Source organism: Solea solea, chromosome 2, assembly GCF_958295425.1.
Source record: "Solea solea chromosome 2, fSolSol10.1, whole genome shotgun sequence".
Taxonomy (NCBI): Eukaryota; Metazoa; Chordata; class Actinopteri; order Pleuronectiformes; family Soleidae; genus Solea; species Solea solea.
Genome location: NC_081135.1, coordinates 8,408,551 through 8,430,802, shown reverse-complemented (window position 1 = coordinate 8,430,802; position 22,252 = coordinate 8,408,551). Strand labels below are relative to the sequence as shown.

At 41.3% G+C, this 22,252-nt stretch overlaps 1 protein-coding gene across 8 annotated transcripts in view; it reads left to right on the top strand.

Annotated features, from left to right (window-relative positions):
• LOC131441071 (collagen alpha-1(XVIII) chain-like) overlaps positions 1-22,252 on the top strand; it is a 38,306-nt gene that overhangs the window by 6,212 nt on the left and 9,842 nt on the right. For 3 of the 8 annotated variants that reach the window (XM_058612316.1, XM_058612314.1, XM_058612313.1), the window contains exons 1-15: positions 6,923-7,832; positions 16,853-17,394; positions 18,347-18,427; positions 18,505-18,564; positions 18,814-18,889; positions 19,400-19,459; positions 20,630-20,772; positions 20,862-20,879; positions 21,129-21,335; positions 21,411-21,437; positions 21,519-21,581; positions 21,667-21,750; positions 21,834-21,884; positions 21,958-22,098; positions 22,180-22,233. In XM_058612316.1, coding sequence (XP_058468299.1) covers positions 7,400-7,832; positions 16,853-17,394; positions 18,347-18,427; positions 18,505-18,564; positions 18,814-18,889; positions 19,400-19,459; positions 20,630-20,772; positions 20,862-20,879; positions 21,129-21,335; positions 21,411-21,437; positions 21,519-21,581; positions 21,667-21,750; positions 21,834-21,884; positions 21,958-22,098; positions 22,180-22,233 — 2,040 coding nt within the window. In that variant the 5' untranslated portion in view covers positions 6,923-7,399. Of the gene's footprint in view, positions 1-6,256; positions 6,861-6,922; positions 7,833-16,852; positions 17,395-18,346; positions 18,428-18,504; positions 18,565-18,813; positions 18,890-19,399; positions 19,460-20,629; positions 20,773-20,861; positions 20,880-21,128; positions 21,336-21,410; positions 21,438-21,518; positions 21,582-21,666; positions 21,751-21,833; positions 21,885-21,957; positions 22,099-22,179; positions 22,234-22,252 lie in introns of those variants that run through there. The other 5 variants (XM_058612319.1, XM_058612315.1, XM_058612320.1 and 2 more) reach the window with 4 other exon arrangements.

Here is a 22,252-nt window from a genome sequence, read left to right as displayed (position 1 = left end):
AAGCTGGGTCACGGTCGTTTGTTGTGATTTGCATTCCTTTGCATCTCTGTATGGTCATCATATGTGGTTTCTTTTTTCTTTTTTTTTGGATTTTGCAGAGTAAAAATAGGTTTGAAGACAAGTTTTAAGTGACCATTCAAGTTTTTTTAAGTGTAGTTTTAACCCTTTAACACCGAGCGCATCGCAGACGATAAGCGAACTTTGCATTATCGTAGTTAAGCGTTTGTGCTATCGTAAAAATTCCAACGGTTTCTGAAAGCTGAGAAGTTGCACGTCAAAGTTTCAGGAAGCCGGCGAATCAGCATGGGAAGAATACCTGTACATAGTTTCCATTTTTTGGCCTGTTTTTGCACATTGGCCTATGTTTTACACTGTTACACAATTTCAAATTTAACACGCAAAATCTGCTGTTCGTGTATAACTGCAGTGTTCTTCTAAATAAACCATTTTGTTTTTCTTCATTTTAAATTGTTAAAACTGCATTTTAACATGCAGTAAATTGTAAATAACTGCCTGGCCAGCTATTGGAAGTTATTCTAGAAAAATGGACAAAGGTGCTTAGTTACAGAACATTTTCTGGTCCTTTTATGGTTAAATTTGGTCCTTTTTATGGTTAAATTAGGTCCTTTTATGGTTAAATTAAGCAAAAAAAAAGTCCAGACGGATATTTTGAGGGTTAGGTGTTAAAGTGTGTTGTTGTTTCTGTAATCCACTCACTGTCCAACACCAAAGTCCTGCATTTTTAGCTTGTGGGGACACAGGAGCTGCATGTTAAACCATTGCAAATTCTCTCAATTTAACAGTGACTAACCTGCCGCAGGGCACGACTTTCATTAAGGACAGGTGTCAAAATGACATGAGAGTAAAGTGTCGACAAGAGTATTGAGTGTCTCTTTGAGAGACATGTTGCCCACAAGGGATTTATAATTGCTTTAAAGTTTTGATTTATTATGTCCCGCCTGTGGAGACCCCTCATACCCAAGTCTCAATGAACCGAATGTGTTTTTTCCCTCAGCTGAGAAAGGACTTTACTTCTCTTCCTTGAAGTCTGATATTAATATTCTCACGTGATACGACTTGTTAATTCCGTCTTCAAGACTTGTCAGGCTGTGATCTTGCTTTTGTTCCCTCGTACAGTAGCTTCTGTGGGCGAGCCTGTGGTTTTGGGTGCATTACTGGGGTTATGAGCCATACTTGCCCTCCAGTAGTAAGTCTGTGCTGCAGGAATGTGAGCATTACCGCAGCACGGAGGCCTTTGCACTTGACTTGAATGTCACATCTGCTCAGACTCATGGAGCAAAAATGCACCTATGACAGACGTTAGACAAACTAAAAGAATCTCCATCGTATTCGTCCATCACTCACTTTGTCACAGGAGGCATCAGTTCATCTCTGTCTGGGACAAAACATTTTTTTATTTATTTTATCTTTTACTTACATTTTTTTTAAAAAAAACATACCTCATTATTTTCTCATTGCTGCTGCAACAAATGTCTCCATTGAGATGTTGGTGTTCGACACACAAAGGAACGGCCTGTCTCGTCTTCACGCTTCAGTGTTGCTCAGTGAATCGTGCATTGATACTTGATAAACAGTCAACGAGAACTGTCTCACGCTGAGTCCTGTCTTCTGTCCACGCCATAAACCCTCTTGAGCATACCGCAGGCTGTGTGGAAGGAGCAGCAGCAGGAGGAGGAAGGAGAAGTGTCATCATGGGTGTTGATTTCTGCAGAGCTTTTGCCAAGGTGTCCTCCGTTGGGACATCTTGGAAGTCATTGAGTAATGTTTTAACTGGAAAGAACAGCAGACATTTCTGTCACTTGTTTGCATTTTAGTTGCATTTCAAATTTAAATGTGTTTTTACGACAGATTTTTGTCCGGTCCTTTGTCCACGAGTTAATCTAAATGGTATTTTAGAGTTTAGACAGCAGGTGGCAGTCTAAACTTGGCATTTGCATGACATCAAATCATGCAGGATTTAGTTTATTACCATTTTTAGAAGGTGCAATGGAATTTTAAGACTTTTTCCAACAGGTTTTTGTATCTTTTCTCAGACTATTGCACCGAAATGCAGTTCACGCAGAGTTTCAGACACATTTTATCTGTTTATTTGTCTCTCTGTGTCCATATGTTTGGTCTCTACCTGTATCTTACAGTAAACATGGACCATGATTATTTTCACTGTGATAAAGCACAGTATAAAATCATATTTTGTGTTCAAAATGAAATTACTACAGGGAACTTGTTTTCTTTTTCTCAGTAAAGACAGATATTTATAAATCCTGCTAAATCACCGTAGTATACTATACGACATAATTACTGTGAAGTTACAGTAAAATGTATTATTTTATACAGGGAATGTATGTTAGAAATAGAAATGCAGCTGTTTTTGCCTTCATGGTGACATAAGAAACAGTGATAGTAATGGTGATTCTGCCCTCTGCTGTTTTAATGTGAGTATTAAAAGTTTGACAAGGAGCAGAAGACTTTGTGATGCTGTACCTCACTGCTGACACCATGTGTCTTCCTTCACCCGTACTTTATGGTTAAAGACATAGATGGGAGCGTGTGAACTGTGGGGTTCCCCTCTGGGAAGCTGAAACATGATACGCCAATTAAACGCTGAGGCAGTGAAGCTGCCAGGCCTGAGAAATCTCAGCATGGACACACACTCCCACACTCACACTCCCACATTTACTTCTGAGGATTTTCCGGCATCTGTATCTTTATTATGAAAAGAAGAGTGCGCAAGGCTTTGATGAACTCCCAACACTAAGACAAAGGCTGTGGAAATGTTTAGTACCATTTATGGCTCTAAAAAGTACGTTAACCTTTAGGTCTTTGCAGTTACAGACATAAACATGACTCATCAGAGTTTAAAATCAACTTTTTCTCCTGGAGATGTAATCGGCTAATGCGCAAACATCGCAACAACGTTAAAGTAATAATGTCTCTTGTGTTTCATCTCCTGACAGTGTTTCAGCTTGGGAGGAACTTTGTTGTCATGGTGATAAGATGAAGTTTTAATTGAGCACAGCTGCAACTTATCACCTCCTTGTTTTCCTTTCGTTATCCCCTCTTACCTTCAGTTAAAGGTCTAGTTTGTAAGTATTAGTGACACCTAATGGTAAGACTGAGGTAAGACTCTTCTGCTCATGCTTACCTTTCCTGAACTGTGTCAGGGATGTATGCATAGTACGTTTTAGTTTTAAACCAAATAAAACACATTTATGGGTAGTATATTCAAATTCTTTCAATAAACCCTCCTATGGTATCATAAAGGAAGGGTTTGTGTTTTTTTTCCCACCATGGAAAGACTTATTTTAAAAGGGAACACTCAACATCCTGAGGGCTTCTCCTCAAAATAAAATCAACATGTTCAGACCAGGCTTTTTTCTTTTCTTTTTTTTGTAGTAATTGAAAGGCTGTCTTGGAAATCTGCACTCATTAACTGCATGGGGCTGAACCAGGTTTAGATGAAGAGGGGGAAAAAATGCAGTAAGACTGCTGGTATCTAACTGTTTGAGGAAGTAATGCTTTCTTTATTCAGACACTGAATATAACTGCATGTATATGCACATATGTATGTGCATAATACACAAAATGAGAAGGCATTCACTCTCTGTAGCATAATGCTCCGGGTTCTCCGGCTTCCTCCCACAGTCCAAAAACATGCAATAGGGGGATTAGGTCAATTGGACACTCTAAATTGACCATAGGTGTGAGTGGATGGTTGCTTTTCTCTATATGCCCCGCCTATCGCCCTATGTCAGCTGAGATTGGTACAGCACCCCCGGCGACCCTTCCTACAGAGGATAAAGTGGTAGAAAATGAATGGATGATGAGCCAATCGTGGCAGCAGGATAAAGTGACTGAGGGGCAACTTTTTTCATAAAATAAAAGTCATTAATTTAACTATAGAATAGCTTCAGAGAGACTCAATAACGTATCATTAAATTCACATCATTTGGACTATAGGTTTCCAGCACAGGATTTAATACTGTTTTGTATTTATGAATTACTTCCAGTCTAAATCAGCAGGGGGAGGAACAGAGGAACAGCTGTCTGCGACTTCCTCCGCTCCATGTCAGTACAACAGTGCAGCCGTAGCTCATCCAATAATTTCCCTGCTTTCAATCATTTTCTGTCAATGCATAAAGCTTAAACAAAGGGGTCAGAAAACACTACTTTTACACCTCCTTGCGGCGCTGCATCTGATATGAGGCTATGTTTCTGTAACTAACATTTTTTGACACTGTAGTTACTAAAAAAAATACAAAATATTCAACAAATAAATAACTATTTCCATTGCAGTAATATAATGTCAAAATTAGCTTTACAATTTAAAGCAAGGTAAGTGGAAGTTTGCTAAATACCAGCTAGGTCGTACTTATTTAATAGCTTGGCTCAGTGTTAATGAATGAGCTTTGTTGTGTTGATATAATGAGCATAATGACAGTGATATTGTAATGCAACTATTTGGATGCATAATTATAGAACATTAAGGCGTGTTTCAGCAGGTTCTCTGTTCAGTTCATGTTAATCAAGACAGTGTGACAGTGAACCAGCATGCAGGCTGAGACTGAGGAAGCCAAATGGAACTCAGCCATCATTGATTGGATTGTTTAAACCTGTGATTTTCCTACTGTAACAGTCTCAAATGGGTGCTGTGTATTTTTACTCAGGTGTGATATAACCGCTAAATGAAAAGATAACTTAAAATAAAATAAGAATATCTACTAAAAAGAAATATCGCAACAAAACATGCATGAGAAAAACAACTTATAACATTCAATTTAACCCCCAAATTGTGGTAAATAGTTTTGAATGAGTGTAGCCAGGAAGAAACCACACTTCGCACATAGCGTAGAACAAACCAGGTTTCCAGTACGCGTCGTGTTAGACTGAATGCTCGTATACACAATCTATACAGTACATGTGTGACATAAACAGTACGAAAGCACAATTAATCAGATTCCAGAAACCTCCAAATGTCGCATGCAGCCGTGGGTGTGGGAGGTCTGAGGGCTGGAATGTGCAACAGCTGGATGTCCCAGCTTGGCAGATGAGGCGGGTAGCTGGATGATGGGGGCACTCAGGGCAGTGTGGAGGAGGAGGAAGAGGAAGAAAAAGTGGGGGGGGGGGGAGTCCCTACTTCCCTTATCGCTCATCTGTGAGAACCTGGAGATGGTACATTTTCCGAGGATTTTCAGCGATGAGGCAATGGAGTTGTTCCCCGGAGAGAGCGGCTTAAAGATGCTGATCCAATCAGACACGCCCTCCCCGGCTGTTTCCCTCGCACAGCTGCTGTCAGTCATTCATCTCTCACTGCGCTGCTGCTCTTCTCTCCTCCGACCTTCTCAAGTTCACTTTTTCATGCTCGTGTTTTTACCCCACTGCTTTCCAGTCACTTTCTGCTGTTCAAACAGAGCAAGCATGTTCTGTAACTGAAAAGTCTTTATCTGCTGGACAACCATGTCAGGCTGCAGCTGTTGATTAATCTGCTGAATATTGTATGAGCTCAGGTATGAGCAAACAATGAATATTACTTACTTACTGAATGGAACAACTATACAACTCTTGTCAGACGAACCTGACTGATTCACTCGCTCAATAATGAGTTGTTTTTAAAACAAAATCATAATAAAAAAAATAAAAACTCCATTGGCAAACAGCAAAGTCTACACTTGAATTGTTCTATTTTTGATTGTTTTATGTTTTTATGATTTCAATTTGAAAAAATATTGTATAGAGTTAATGGTGTTTTGAGGGTGTTCTGGCATGATGGCATCTTTAATTTATTGCACACTGACATTGAACTGAAATGTTAGTCTTCTATCCCTAATTGCCTAAGTGTGTTTTTAGAAGAACACCTATATTTTGTGTGTGTGTGTGTGTGTGTGTGTGTGTGTAAGAGCAGTGATTAAGACTGTGCCGCAATGTGCCACTTGTGTACCTGTGTCTCTGACAACCTTGCTTCTTGCAGCTCAAGGGCAATTCTTCTCAACCTGAGATCAATTTGTGCTGGAAAGCTTGGAATGTAGACACTGAACCTAATTGTGGATTGTGGTGTAAATATTCTTTTAAAACTCCATAATTTTTTAGGGTATTTCTGTGCATGATGGGTGTGTCACTGTGGTAACAGGAACGCTTGCCTGGTTTTTCTCCACACTGCGGAGAAGGTCTTAGGGGACTGAGTGTTTTCCGCTTGCAGAGCGTAGGGAGGAGTTTTACTGAGTGTTGGGGCAACTCTTGAGTAACCAATGACTTCCAGCATCACTACATAAGAAGCCTGCCTCCTCACTTGGGTCTCCCCCCTGTTCATGTTCGTGATTTTTCAGCAGCCATGCAGTGGGAGCTCCAGAGGGAGGGTCTGTGAGTGTGAGCACAGTTTTTATGCCTCCGCATTCATTCAGTGGACGCTCTGGATTAGACTGAGATTGAGCGGCTGGCTAACAGGTGGTGCTTTGGAGGAACAGTGAAAGCGCTGTGTGCCGCACACTGAGACTCTTGGAGAACTTTAGCACGAACCAGCAGCATGTTTAGGATCCAAGTGTGGTTGCTTCTCCTCGTTCTCTGTGCTGGGAGTTTGGAGGCCTGGTTTTGGAACACAGATCCAGAGCCCACCATCGAAATCCCAACTGAGACGACAGTAGCAGGAACGACAGGTGCTACCACGACATCCGGTGGCACAAAGGAGGAGGAGGAAGATGACACCTTGTCTGGTGTTGGGGAAGAAATCAACAACATTGCCACAGGAATCCGTAAGTTTGTCGAAACATGGGATAGGACGCAGGCAACCACGACCACTAATGGAGGCCTGACTGAGAAGGTGGAGAGCGCTAACCCTAACACCACGGGTAATACAGACACATACAAACGGGAGAGGGTGGGGGAGGGGTCTGGGGTCTGGGCAGGGGATGGATCTGGGTCAGGATCTCAGTCAGGATCAGGTTCAGGATCTGACTCAGGATTTGAGTCAGTATCTGGATCAGGGTCCGAGTCAGAATCAGGGTGGGGATCTGGGTTAGGATCTGAGTCAGGATCTGAGTCAGGATCTGAGTCAGGATCTGCGTCAGGATCTGAGTCAGGATCTAGGTCAGTATCTGAGTCAGAATCAGGGCCGGGATCTGTCTCAGTATCTGAGGCAGGTTCAGGGCTGGAATCTGGCTCAGGATCTGAGTCAGAATCTAGGTCAGGATCAGAATCAGGGTCGGGATCCGGCTCAGGATCTGAGTCGGATTCTAGACCAGGATCTGAGTCAGAATCAGGGCGGGAATCTGGCTCAGGATCTGAGTCAGGATCAGGGTCCACAGGTGATCTGGTGAAGGATCTAGAATCAGTGGTCTTCAGAAGTGAAAAAGTTCTTCCTAACAATGTAACCAGTGATGTTTTGAAAATGAATGGGACTCTGGAGGTTATTCTGGATTCAAAGCCGACTCTTGCTAACACTAGCATCAATGCTTCTGGCCCATCGTGTCTCCCGGTGCCCTCTGATTGGCCGATTTGCGCGGGCAAACGGCCAGAGTTTTTCATGCTGCCTAACTTTCTCAACCACACATCTGTGGAAGAGGTGGGGGCGTTCCTACATAAGTGGGCGTGGCTGTCGAGGAACAAGTGTCATCATGGCACACAGTGGTTCCTCTGCCTCCTGCTGGTGCCCAGGTGCCCGTCGCCCCATGTTCCCATGCACCTGCCCTGTCGCAGCTTCTGCCACGTTCTGCGGGACAGCTGTTGGGCGTCCCTGGAAAACGGGAGTCTCCCAGTGGAGTGTCACCTCCTGGCCGAAAGATCACAGGAGCCCACATGCGTATCAGTTAGTAACTGGAAAGGTAACCCCGGCGGGTTAGAATGTATCCTCTATGGTGATACATTTTGAATCCGATGTCATGTCACTTTTTGTCGCTAGTCTATGTCTGTTTGTACGTCCGAGCACATATGCCATTTTGGATATCTTTGCCCGTCACTTTGAAAATGGTTTTGCATGTTTTTTTTTACCACTTTTTAAAAAACAAAAACATTACATGACTAGTTTTCTAAGCAAATTTTTGGATTTAAAATGTCACCAATATTAAAATTCACCTCCAAACAGTAGGAAAATAATCCTAAAAGACTTCAATATGGTAAACAACATACATGCGTCTGGTATTTGAGGATTTACCCCATTAATATATCCACAAATAAATATCAACATGCGACTTTCATCAGTGTTTTCTGTTCTCAGTGCCTCCTCTCTTCCACTGTGCTTCATACCTGAACCAGAAATAGTTAGTTATGACAAATAAGAAGCAAACACATAATTACACTCAGATAACATTATTTGACATTGTAGAAACATTGATGTAATTTACTTCAGTATTAGAGGCATTAAAATGAATATATAATTATTTTTAAAAGTTATATAAAAATGGTCCCCTAGATGCATACTATTATATCATATTATAAGATTATTATAATTACTGATGTATTCACAGCATTATTTCCCATTTGACGCCTTTACTCAGGCAGATATCGAGTCTCTGCAAGTTGCACGTCCAACAATTAGAAAACAAGGATGCCTGAAGGGTAGAGAGAAAACAGTCCGTCTTTGTTGGGATTTGATTTAGCAGTTTGGAGGTTTTGAGTGCCAGTCATGTAAAGTTCAAAACAATTAATGGAAGAAAACATGCAAAAACACTCGGTTTGGTCTTGGCCGTAACTGTTGCTCCTGTTGTCGCGTCACGCTCTGTCCACTGCACGTCACGGAGAAAGGTCGACGAGCACGAAGGTGCATGACGCCACTCTTCAGTGTTCCAGGATGCATGCCACGTCCGTGTGATTTGTCTTTGTCACAGAACAAAACTGCATCCGCAAAAGCATCGTTTTTGGACGATACATCAGCAATGGTCAGCAATGATACGTGACAGGTTCTTTGACTCTAGTTGCAGCTTTAATTTAGGGTTAAACATGGATTAACAATAAGTGGAAAAGTTTTGTTATATAACACTAGTTATAGCCTTTTTTGTGCATTTATATTAAAAAAAAAGCAGCTTAAATGCTTATGATATGCACAGCTCAGAAGCTTTTCCCTGAGAAGAAACATTTAAGACAGGAAATGCTCTAGAGACCCTCACAAAGTTTCTCATATGGAGTCTATATAGGGGTTAACAGGATGAACTGTGCTGCACTAAACCATCGTCATCATTTTTTATCCCACAGTAATGTTTCATACACACACCATAAGCATAGTTCTTGTTTGGAAAACCTTTGAACTCTTACATAAACTGTCCTCATCACTAACGTTTGCAATGCTTTTTGCCATAAACTGAGAGTCTAGTGACTGTTATATCATAAAGTCCTGCAGCTGCGGCCCCACATGCAGTGAAATTGACTGTTTCTGACATTTATTTCAATTGGAATTCATGATATGACACATCATTTTGTTTGTCATCAGGCTGTTTTTTTACTGAGTGTGAATTTCAAAAACGCCTCTGTACATTTCTGGACTGATTCTCTTGGTTGGACAAGAAAATCAGGACTTTCCCTTGTGCAGCATAGACTGGTTGCACTGTCACATCCTACTCTTGCATGCCGGTCACACATTTCTGTCTTTTTGTTATCATATTTCACAATTTCTCATCTGCTGGTATGGAATTTTGTACGGATTCAGAGGCGCATGGTTTCTGAGCAGTTCCACAGATGTAAAACAATCGGGCCATGTGTGTTTGGGAGGGAAGCCTGAGGATGGCATTTATGATAGTCAATGTGGGTGGGAAAATGGTCTGCTCTGTAGAGAGAATGTGGCCTTAGCACACGAAAAAGGCAACGGTGTCACTCCTGATAACAAGAGAGCCCTGTGACAGGGATGAGACGAGGCGGCTCGAGTCTGTGCCAGAGGTCAGAGGGCACAGTCAGACGCCTCCGCCCTCCAAAAGCAGATACACTTGATGGGTGGATGTGGAGTTTTTAGCTGACTATTATAGATGATGTACGGACACAGTTCGTGTGTGAGAGAGACTTGAATCATGCCAGCAGGGAATTACCCGCTCTTTTACTCACACTGACTCACAGACACAGTCGCTATTCTCCAAAACAAAGCTGACTATGAACCTGCATTTTGGTCCAGTTTACAATTACATCATTAAACGGACTTTTGTTTGACTCAAATTCCCTCAGTATTTGACTGGTTGTCGATTGTGCAGCAACAGCAGCAAGGCTGTAACAGCCAGTACGTTTAATTATGGAATGACTGTGTACGTGTGACTAAACCAGATTAACTGACTCTAAGCTCGGTCAGCCTAAAACATTTTATATTTAGAATTTAATGGATGGTCAAGAACAGTAATACAACAGTAGCTAAACTTAACTGTGCATGGAGACGTATAGAGTGTGAGAAGAAAAGAACAATTGCACCAATTCTCCACTTGCACATGATGCAACACGTCCCAGGATGCATTTTTATTCCATTGCATTACAGTGCAGTGAAAGTGGAAGAATGAACTGCAAAAAAGGCATAAGTTACTAAGTACAGGGTAGTTCCACATGTTATTGATGAAAATGAAGTCTGTGTCTGTTCATGTCTGTGGTACCTGCTGCTGCTGACATTTCTCTGCTCTGTCTGGAAATATTTGGTTTGGATTACAGCCAAGAGACCGGACTACTTCAGATTTGAAAAGGTTGATGGGACCGAAAAAACCCCACTGATGTCACATAATTGCTTTCTCCTCACTGATCCCCCATCAGTCAACTTTAATTGGGTCTGAGTTTATTCAAACATGGATTAAAGTCTGAGTGTGTGGCAGCTGTGTCACCTCTGTTTAAAGTGTTTAGTGATTCCACTCAGCCTCTCAGACGTGTGATGTCCAGTTGGTTTGGTCCCAGGAGAGCAGAACTCGAGCTTAGGGAGTAAATGGACAAAGCCACTGGCTTAATTAACAGTGAGTGTTCCTTGTTGTGGGAAAGGTCTCCTAAGAGACGCTCAAGATGTAAAAGCAAAATCTTTTTTTTCCCCTTAACTTGGTTTAAGGTGAAGCAGTAGCAGACTGTTGGACTGGATTGTACAAATCCCTCACATTCCTCACAGTGGTATCATTACACACTTAAATTAGCTTGTTGTTGAACTGCTCCTTTTTCCAAATATGGAACACAAACGTTCAGACTGAGATAAATTAAGTTGTGGTTGAGTCATTCTTTGATAATGCGTCAACAAACTAAACACACGAGATTGCTTTCACATAATGGAAGACTGTTGTGCTTTTTATTTGATTATACATAATGAGTGAATGAGCTTTATTTTTGATGTTTTAAACATATAATTAGATTTTACCCACATAAGTACCAACAATAATCTTTATCCATTTGCATGATTCTGTCCCTTTAAAAAAATGTATATTACCTACTATATTATATTTAAGCATATTCCTTCATTTGAGAGCCACAGAACTCACTTTTTTTTTTTAGATAAGATAAGATAAGATAGGATAAGATAATTCGGTATTAGTCCCACAACGGGGAAATATTACAGCAGCACACAGTAAACAAGTAAAGGTAATAAATAATAAATATCAGAAATATAGAAAACATGTTAAAGATTAGAAATAATAAATATAGAACAGTGTTAGGGATGTTAGGGAGTTCAAAACTGGAGTCCAGCGTGCTATCAGATTTATTAATCTCATACAGCACATCATGAATGCATACACATCTACTTTTTCCCTTTTACAGACAAACTTAGTTATGTTCATAATTAGATGAAATTGTGGTCTACAGAGGCCTGTGGGAGTTGTCTTAGTTCCACAGTGACTTTTCAGCCCATTTCAACTGGCATGTTAAAACCATGCAGACCTTTGGGACTGATTCTTCGTCTGTGTGCCTCATCCTATTAAAGTCCCTCATGGTCCACTTTCCCATGGACATCTGACACGCAATTCCTTCCCGCCTCCGTCTGTCCAACTGTCTGTTCATGTCTCTTCGCTCAGTGTAAAGGGCAGAGGCTTTCTCCAGGGATTCATCTTGGAAAATACAGACTTGGCACTTCATTAATCCTCTGGAACAGAGTACATTAACTTAAACATTGCTTCATGTTATATAGTCTTCTATACAGTGTTAGCACGGAGGACGGGGGTCAGGGAGGAGACATAGTGGTGATTCCACGTTTGGTTGTGGTTCCAGCTTCCACCTGCTCTCTGGAGGACATTTTATTTCAGCACTGGTTCTGCATTGCGTCAACTCAACGGTTGTAGCTCTGTGCTGAGCAGTGGTTCTCGAACGTTTTTATAACAAGCACCACCTGAGAAAATATTGAGCTCTCCAAGTACCACCGTTATCGCCAGTGTTAAAATACAGGGGCGTAAATAGGCCCAGCAAAGTCAGTTATATGGATTTTTCACAGGAGGCAGATAAGATAAATTGCTCTCTCATCATCCTCCTCTTCCTCACATATACCTCAGACACTGCTATGATTAAGATGGAGCGAGATACGGTGACTCTTTTTATTTAATTGTTATTTGTTTCATTTTCTACGCACTCTGGCCAAAATTCCTCAGCTCCACTCCGATCTCATACCCTGGTGCATACCGTAGAACAGTATTTCTGATTTTTCTCCAAGTACCACGAGAGGAAGCTCACGCACCACTGGTGGTACACCTACCACAGTTTGAGAACCAAGGGTCTAGAGACTGGATGAGCATTGTAATGGACAACCAGAAAGCTGAGGACTTACAGCTCCAGATTAATGGCCACAAGTTCAGTCACAACAAACTGGGAAAACTATTTCTCTCAGGTGCACAGAAAAACTTCTTTAAACTCACGACACAAAGTATGTACGGTTGCTACGCGTTAAAGGCATAGTATATAAGTGTGTAATTGGTTTAAAATAAGAATTGCTTGATTTTCATAGCTATACTATGTACCGATTTTATACATACTTTCTGGTATGTTAAGGCCCAGGAAATTGATGCTTGGAATCAGCCATTTGTTACAATTTGTGGTCATTAGATGTCACCATTTCTTACATACTGGACTTTTAAGAATGACAGTATTTATGCAGTTTAGTTTAGTTTCTACAGATATAAGCAGCATTTTGATCTTGTAGTTGCACCAGATGGATAAGTGTGTTCAGTTCTGAACGACGTGAGGAACATTCTCGCAGATATTGCAATTTCGATTTGTGATGCAACTTTTTAAGTTAGGCTTCAGTTCAGAATATACAGGTATTTTGTGTAATAGGTTTAAAAAGTGATACACCATCAAAATATTAACTGTTAAGTTATTTTAATTACTAGAACAGTTATCGCAAAATTAGTGAAACAATGACTGACATTGAAATAAGTAGGTCATTTACTTATGGATTCATTTGCAATAAATTACTACATTTGCGATTTGCTAATTGCGTTGTTTTAAAAATGTGATTTTGACACAGGAGCACTGCTGCAGAAGAAGTGAGAGATAATGCCACTGCACTATGTTATGAAAGTACGACCAGAACTCAATCCGTTTCTTTCTTTTATTTCTGGAAGACTGGAAAGTTACGGTACATTTAATGACATTCAGGGACATAATTAAAAAAGTTTGGGTAATGGCTTTTCTGGCTTCCCTCCTCTTAATGTTTCGGGTTGAGACCCTCTTGTGCAGCCCCGAGGTTCGGAACCACTGCTTCACAGGAAAAACCTAATTAAATTCAGAGACTCAGATTTAAACCGTGATAAAGAAAAGTGTGTAATTATTATGCTCAGGTTCTCCAAGAGTAGTTATTCATGTGAAGCTTCCACGTTGCTGCTGCACTGGACTTCCACATGTGAGTGTGTATGAAATGAGAATACTTCAGGACCTGTCATGCACGTTTCCTCACTGTCATTTAGAATAATTAATTCCACATACATAATCTGACCCAACCGATTGGAGCAGCAGCTGCAGCAGCAGCTGTGTCAGTGTGAGATTAACCAATGGCAGGTGCCCTCAGTGGGAAGCTGACCACCCGGCCAGCGCGTCCTATTCCAGCTCCAGTTGGACCAAGTCCCACAGGATGTAGCGGCACAGGTCGAGACAACATAATACCCGCCACTGCTGTGTGTGTGTGTGTGTGTGTGTGTGTGTGTATGAGTGTTTGTGTGAGGACATGTGTTTCGGATTACTCCCTGCCAGCGTTGGGTTGGCCTGTGCAGATGTGCAGTTGGTTATTAACTACTTGACCAGTTAATACGTTTCCATGGCAGAGTGTTGCTCAACATAATGTAACTTTTGTAGCAGGTAGAAGCTGAGCAGGCCCTGAGGAGAATTAGAAATTTAACTCTAAAAGTGCCATAAAAAAGTAGTTTTGTAGTCTACTGTAGTCATTTTACATCCAAAACAAGTAAATCATCTTTATACTTAAAAGTCTAGTATGTAAGAATTAGTGATATCTAATGGTGAGAGTGTTGATTATATAGGGAATTAGAACTACGGTGGCCCTTGCATCCCAGAAATGATGTCGTTCTTCGCTGTGTAGTCAGCTTTCGCTTCAAAACACAAAATACCTGCTCTGGTTGGTTTGTCAGCACAAGCTGGCTGCCTCCATAAAGCAAGACCCTTGCCTAAAGTACATATAAAAGACTTATTCTAAGGCTATGAAAACAAGAAGATTTTTTACTTAAAAGTGATTACTCACTTATATAAACATATGTATGTGTTGCATGTTACACTCCTAAATGTTACTCATTAATCTTTAAATGATAGAGCAGCAATTTTAATGTCATTGATGATTGATGTCATTGTACAAATCATGTCTCAACCAAACCTGCCATTCCCTGTGCTTTACTTTGTTACATATCTTGTTCATGGAGAGTTGGATTAGAGCTAAAGCAAATGGTTTTATGTAATATCCTGTTGAAGGAAATCTCATTTGTAGCCTTTAATGCTCCATACTTGACTAGTACAACAATTAATCAGCCACTGTGCAGCCTCCATTATGGGTTATATAAGTGTTTCTTTATTTTGGAGGCGTCGCTGTTCTTTCTTAGAGACTTTGACAGAAAACTGTGATACTTTCACATTTGTTCAGAAACATAGGAAAACCCCACCACTGACATGTGTGACCCTTTAATCCACAGATTGTAGTGTTTTGTGTGGTGCTCTCATGAATCTGCGATGACAGCGCCCTCAGGAGATCACTGTGTACAGGCTACGCTAAAATGCTTTCTCCCTTGCGATGACTAAATGTGAGAAAAATAATCGTAGGTCTCTAGGCTGCTGCCTCTTCCCTTTTTAAGGCTATTTTAGTCTATATGGGAACTGAAATATCAGCAGTTTCCATTCATTACCACTGACCCCTCCAGTCATACACACACACTCAGTGTACCATAAACTTTATGAAACTGAATGCCAGAGTTAATCAGTGTGTCATGGCTTGATTTAAAGCACTGGTTTACTCAAAACCAAACAAAATGCTTTAGCATATGCTATATATTGGCAAGAATCAGGTGATAAATGGGAATGCAATAAGCAAAGTGATATATTGTGAGTTTTTTTCTCCCTAAAACTATTTTTTTAGAAAAACTGGAGAGTAAAATGGCCAAAATCGTAGCACTTTTCTATTCTTGATGACCACTCAAAGCTGATTTACACTACAGTTCAGTACAGCCATTGACTCATTCACACCCATTCACTCACTCTTTCATACAGCGCATCTATGTGCAGCACATTTCTCTATCACTTATCTTTCTTACTCATTCACACGCTGCCGTCAGGAGCAACGGGGGGTTCAATGTCTTGCCCAAGGTCACATCGGCATGAGCCGGAAATTGAACCCACAACCTTGGAGTTGAAAGGCAATTTACTCGCTACGGTAGTGACTCGTGGCCTAAGGATTACACAACAAAAAAACACTGTCAGAAACCCACTCTCAAGAGCATTAACACACCACTATAGCACTTGAATTAATGGACGCAATATCACACCATGAAATATTTTGATCTTGAGTTGTGCAGAGCTGTTTTGATACCAACACTGCATTTGTCAAGTAGCCAAGTTTTAACTTGATAAATAAATCCCCATTAATGCTTTAATTGCTGTTAAATCTCAATGTAGCAGTTATTTTTCTTGTCATTTTGCGGAAGTGAACCTCAGAAACCCAGTTAAAACAGTACATGGTGACCACTCAGATTTAAAGACATGGATTTTTATCACAAGTTTGTTGTAAAAAAAAAAAAAAATCCAGATAAGTCATGAATTTTCCTTGTTTGTTTGTTTGTTTGCACACTGTGACAATGTAATGGCTGAGCAGCAACTGGGATTCAAATCCAGCCTCTGCCTCCTGTGCTCTGCATACCCGAGCAGTCTCTGACTGAATCTGTGGTTTGCGTTTCGACCCGGATAACGAGCGGTTCAGCATCGCTGTCAGAGTCATTGACTCATTTAAATTTAACAGTCGTTAACACATCCAGACATGTTTTGTAAGTTTGAAAAGAATGCCTTCATCTCAAGGAAAACACCTCCTGGAGTTTTCATATTGACTGGTAGAGAGCTCTGGATAGTTAATTCTCTTCCAAAGAACTTGTGACTTGCTGATCATTTCTGTGCTTCAGTGTCTCTGTTTGAAACTAATGCTGCCTTCAAGTGCATCTAATCTACTTATTCTTCAGGCACATACATTTATTGTAAAAAATAAAATAAAAATTGCAGTAAGTAATGGTAAAATATGTTCCGGAATGAAGTGCATGGCTTCTCGATAGTCCAGTTAAACCCTAATGATTTAAAATAGAAATAAAAAAGTTCACTCACATGCAAGTAATATCTGTGTTTCCAGTTGCTCTTGAAGGCAGTTTTATCTGATTTGTCTTTTAAGACTACTTACTTTAACATTAAGACTCCATTCTCATGTTCCTCTCTCTGCTTCTAGAGGAGAGTGGCATCTCCTTGCTTCAGCTGATAGGAGACCCTCCACCAAATGCGATCATCGGGGTGAGTGGGCCGAGGGGGGAGCCCGCTTATGCCTTTACCCCCGGGGCTGTGTCGGGCCAACCGGCTTTGGCCCACTTCCCCAACCCGTTCTACCGCCACTTCTCCCTCACCTTCCACATCAAGCCCACCACTTCTGCTGCCTCTGTCCTATTCTCCATCACTGATGGGCGTCAGAAGATCATGTATGTTGGGGTCAAGCTCAGTGAGGTGAAGTCCGGCCGCCAGACAGTGCAGTTCTTCTACACTGAGCCCGACTCTGAGGCTTCATATGAGGCGGCCAGGTTTGAGGTGCCGAGCTTGGTGAACACCTGGAGTCGCTTCTCGCTGTCCGTCTTTGAGGAGGTGGTGACGTTCTACCACGGCTGCGACTCTGAGCCACAGTTGGTGAAGTTTGAGCGTTCCCCGGACCCAATGGAGCTGGACCCAGGAGCGGGGATCTTTGTGGGTCAGGCAGGAGGAGCTGATGTTGACAAGTTCCAGGTAAAGAAATTGAAATTAAATTAATCATAAAGTGTTGCATACATGGATGACCACACCAAAGCTGCAAGCTAAATCCTCTTCCAAAGAAAATAGGATGGCAAACCAAGCATGGTAAATTTGTTTTATTTTATATTATTATTTTATTTTAGTTTTCATCTCATCTCATTAATTATAAAAAGATCCAGAAGAATCTTCTTTTTCTCAGGATGAAAGTAATAAAAACAAACATAAAAATTATTGAATTTGAAAAAGGGCAGGACTTAATCATACTGATTTTGTGCTAATCTTGCACTAAATAAAAACACACTAGAGTCACTTTTCTAACCACAAACTCAATGTTTCCACTAGAGGAACTGCTTGAGCTTTGAATAATGTTTACTCATCACATTTCTGACAGAAATGAATCAAAAATAGCAATGAATCCTGCCACAAAAGTCACCCATGGGAGCTGGAGAAGTCAGAATATAAAACACTGTGCAGGTGTGACCTCTTTTATATCTCCCTGTGGCATCTTTGTGTTAAACCTCCTCTTTTCTTGTAAGTGTTTTACTTGACCTCACCTCTGAGCCTTGACCCAGGTGCCTACATGCAATGGTCACAAAGCCTTTGCAGTACTGAACTTCAAAAATAATGAGCTTTTAATATATTTTATGAACTTGTAAAATACTTGTGTCAAGTAGGGTATAATATCATTATTCTTATTGTTGTGGGCAACCCTGCCTTAGAGAGTCTTGTATCAACCCTTGTGTCAAACATCCAAATTGTGTGTATCATTTTGAACAGAGTGGCAAAAGCAGCTGACACAATATTCAACTCTGTGAGTCATTTCTCTCATAGTTTCCATCTGAGTGTGGTAAAAGTGAGAGAATTCGTGCCTGATTGACTATAATGAGTCATGTCATGGTGAAATCAAATGTTTTCCCACTGTTTGCGTGTGTGTTTGTGTGTTTAGGGGCAGATTGCAGAGCTCAAAGTGGTGGGAAACTCTCGGGCAGCTGAGCGCCTGTGCGATGACGAGGACGACTCTGACGCTGTGAGTGTTCACGCTTCAATTTTTACGGTGTCAAAGTGTGGCTTCGCTTCAAACACCTTTCTCTCCCCGCTTCTTAGGCTTCTGGAGACTTTGGCAGTGGTGACGGTGAAAGGAGACAAACAGGACACACTGTGACGGTCAGTTTTTCACACAGCCAGCTGCTTTTTTTGGACAAAATTTTGGGTTAAATCTGGATAGTTTGACCCCTATTTCACCTACTGTATCTTTAACAGAGGCAAAAGGTCATTTTAAAGGGCCATTCCAGAGACTTTCTTCGAGATTATACAATGACACAAACTTGCTATGCAAAATTCCGGCTAATAAACCCTCCCTAACTATTCTACTTCTATTCTACTCTCCTCTCCTCTGTCCTATTTTTTTTTTAGACCACCCCTGCACCTTTCCGTCCAGTACCCGAGCCACCACTGATCTCCTCAGAGGGAACTAGACTCAAAGAAACAGGTAACAGGAAAACCAAAGTCCTCATCACCCACTTTAGAATCCCTGAGTGCAAATCTTCAGCATGCACCTGCCAAAAATGCTGATCACAGTAAAGTGAAGCAGACTGTGGCAAAGACATTTTAAATCATGCAGCAGCTGCTGCCAAATAAGTGTCACATACAATCAGCTTGTTTTTATGCAGAAATATGTGCATTAGGGTGCCTGTTTGGACCTGAGCATGTGGGCGAGTGTTGCTGCAGGGTTGCAGCATTCTCCGCAGAGTGGAACTGTAACTCTTTAGTGCCCTCAGGAGGACTATTGAAGATGCAGAGCAATTTTCTTGGTTTTTTGAGCATTTAACTTGTGATGCCAGAGGTAAAAAACGAAGCCCAAATTAAAAATACTAGGACAGTCTCAGTGTCTCATCAATTATCACCTCTGAAAAATTCTGACACAAATTAACAATTTACACTCCCCCCGCTCTGTAATCCAACTGAGCAGCAGGTAATGTTGTGTTTGTGTTGACTTCAGACGTCAGGTATCAGCTGCCATCAGTGGACTACAGCCAGTCTGGATCACCAGGCCCTAGAGGTGGGTCTCTGGGGGCAAAAGGATATTGATAGCAGCTCTCAGAACTGCTGATGCAGATTAACCAACACATGGCCCTCCTGTCATGTCATGCTATAGAATGAGCCTGTTTATGATTTTTTTGAGCTGTGAGAACGTCGGTGGTGGTTTGCTTGTTGCTCCCTTTTCAATCTGCTCGTATATAAATGTCATTTAGCAGGAGTTGTCCTACTCCTTTGACCTTTGTTTCATATAGGAAACAAGCTCCAGCTTCACTGTTTGACATTTGATTTCTCATCAGATGCCTCACAGCGGGTTCTGCTTGCTGTTTCGGTGCTTTGTTAATTCAGTTTTGTGGCCTGGTATATTGTATTGAATCACAGCAGCAGGTTACGGTGTGAAATAAATAACTGAATGCACATTTTTCCCTGTATACATGAACAACGGATGAATAAAATAAATAAGAGGGGAGGCTTGCAACTTGCCGGTGGTGATATTACATAAATCATTTTAGATTTACTTTGCGATTCCTACATTAAAATATGCACATGAACATCTGAATCCAGTCACATCGGAGGGATGAATTGAATGATGCAGCAGCATCGCCCTCTACTGAGCAGATGACGTCATTGTATCTACTGTCCAAAAGGTTTCAATCAGGTTCATGAAGAGGTGGAAAAAAAACCTAAAGTCCCTTCTAATGTGCAAATATCTCTTGGTTTAATCATTACTGAATTGTCTGTGTTTTGCTTTTGGTGCTTTTTGTTGCACGTTGGTTTCACGTTTTATGTTTCATGTCATGCATGAAGCAATTAGCAGTTTCAGTTTGCTTTTAATGGTGGTGGTGGTGAATCAGTGTCATCAGAAAATATTCATATTCAAGTTGTTTTAATTATATAAACAACCTCTAAAAATTAATAATTGATTATCAAAACAATTCATTCAGTAATTGATTATTCAGATAATCATTGCAGCCCTAGACCTGATTCATATTTAATGAATATATGACTTTGATCACAGGTTTATTTTTTTGCATTACAATCATTTTTGTACTCACTATTGTAATTAATTTCCTCTGTTACTTTCCAGTCCTTTTCATAAAGCAATGTTTGTAGTTTGTGTTTACTCATGCATGTGCAAGTGGTGCTGATCATTACACTCTGTGTAACCCATTCCATGTGACGCCTCCTTCAGGTCCCGGTGGTGCTAAAGGTGAGAAAGGTGACCGTGGAGAGAAAGGCTTAAAGGGTGACTTAGGTCCTGCGGGGCCGAAGGGAGAGTCAGGATTCAGCATTGGCTCTGGGGTCTCCTCTCAGGGTGGAGAAGGCGGACAGAAGGTAAATGACTGTGATCCGTGTTTTCAGCTGCATCACTCAGTGATATCAGTGACTTATGACTGATTTGTCTGATTGTTTCTGTTTTTCAGGGAGAAAAGGGTGAAAAGGTAAGTTCCTATCATCTCTAGCATTGTCGTTCATTCCTTTTAAAATAATATTTATTTTCAAATCTAAACAATATACACAACAACAACGAAACAATGCTACACAACAAAACAAATCTCTACTAAACAGATTTTCTAAAAAGATTTTCTTTGACAGTAATGTTAAATTAAATTTCAAATAACATTTCCTCCATTATACATTTTCATTTCATGTTTTCTATTGGTGATTTCTCTGCTTTTCCTCCCCACTAGGGCAGTTCTGGCTTCGGATACCCCGGCAAAAAAGGAGAACGCGGGGCACTGGGGCCTTCCGGGCCCCACGGTCCTCCCGGACCTGCAGCTGAGGTTGTCCGACTCGGGGACGGCTCTGTCGTGCAGCAGGTGTCTGGACCTCCTGGTCCTCCTGGACTACCAGGGTTGGATGGCGCCATAGGACCTGCAGGAGCTGATGGGGAGCCTGTGAGTTTGACTGTTATGTTTTTGGATACAGATACAGAACGATAGAACAGTCATTCACTGTTGATTGTCTTCCAGGGTGATCCAGGAGAGGATGGAAAATCTGTAAGTTCCTTACAAAGTTCCTTACATAGAAATATTTCTTTTCTGGAAATTTACATTTCATTGTTATGTTGCTGTTTTTAGGGTCCTGCTGGGCCGGCAGGTCTCCCAGGAAATTCTGGAACACCTGGTACCAAAGGTGAAAAGGTACATAGTGGACAATGATGGAGTAGTACCTTTTATCAAAGGGCTTCATTCAATGTAATAATCGGTGGCTTCTAAATCTTTGTAGGGTGATCGTGGGGAGGGTCAGCCTGGAGCCAGAGGACCACCAGGTCTACCAGGACCTCCTGGACCTAGCAGTGGCGATCGCCCAGTACGTCCACACTTCAATTTCTTTCAGAATTTAAGTTTTCTTGACTTATTGGTCACTATACTTAATTAATTATGTTTTGTTAGACATTTGTGGACATGGAGGGCTCAGGATTCCCAGACTTGGACAAATTCCAGGTATGTTGACCATCTTTAAAGTGTATGCATTGAGTTTTTACACAATGTAATCATGTTGTGGTTTGTTTTCCAGGGTTTCCGTGGTCTTCCTGGTCCCCCTGGCCCCCCCGGACCTCCGGGGATCCCTGGTACCTCAGTGGCACTTAGTCCCGATGGTCCCATAGCCTTTGGACCTCCTGGACCACCTGGACTAGATGGAGCCCCTGGTCTGCCAGTGAGTATTCTTACTTTTTAGGATTGTTTATTGTGCTCAAGCATTACTTTGTTCATGAATTAATCATGTTTACCCTTTCAGGGTCCTCCTGGTCTTCCTGGTGCACCAGGTCAACCTGGACTCAGTGGACAGAAGGTGAGAATGTATTTTTCTT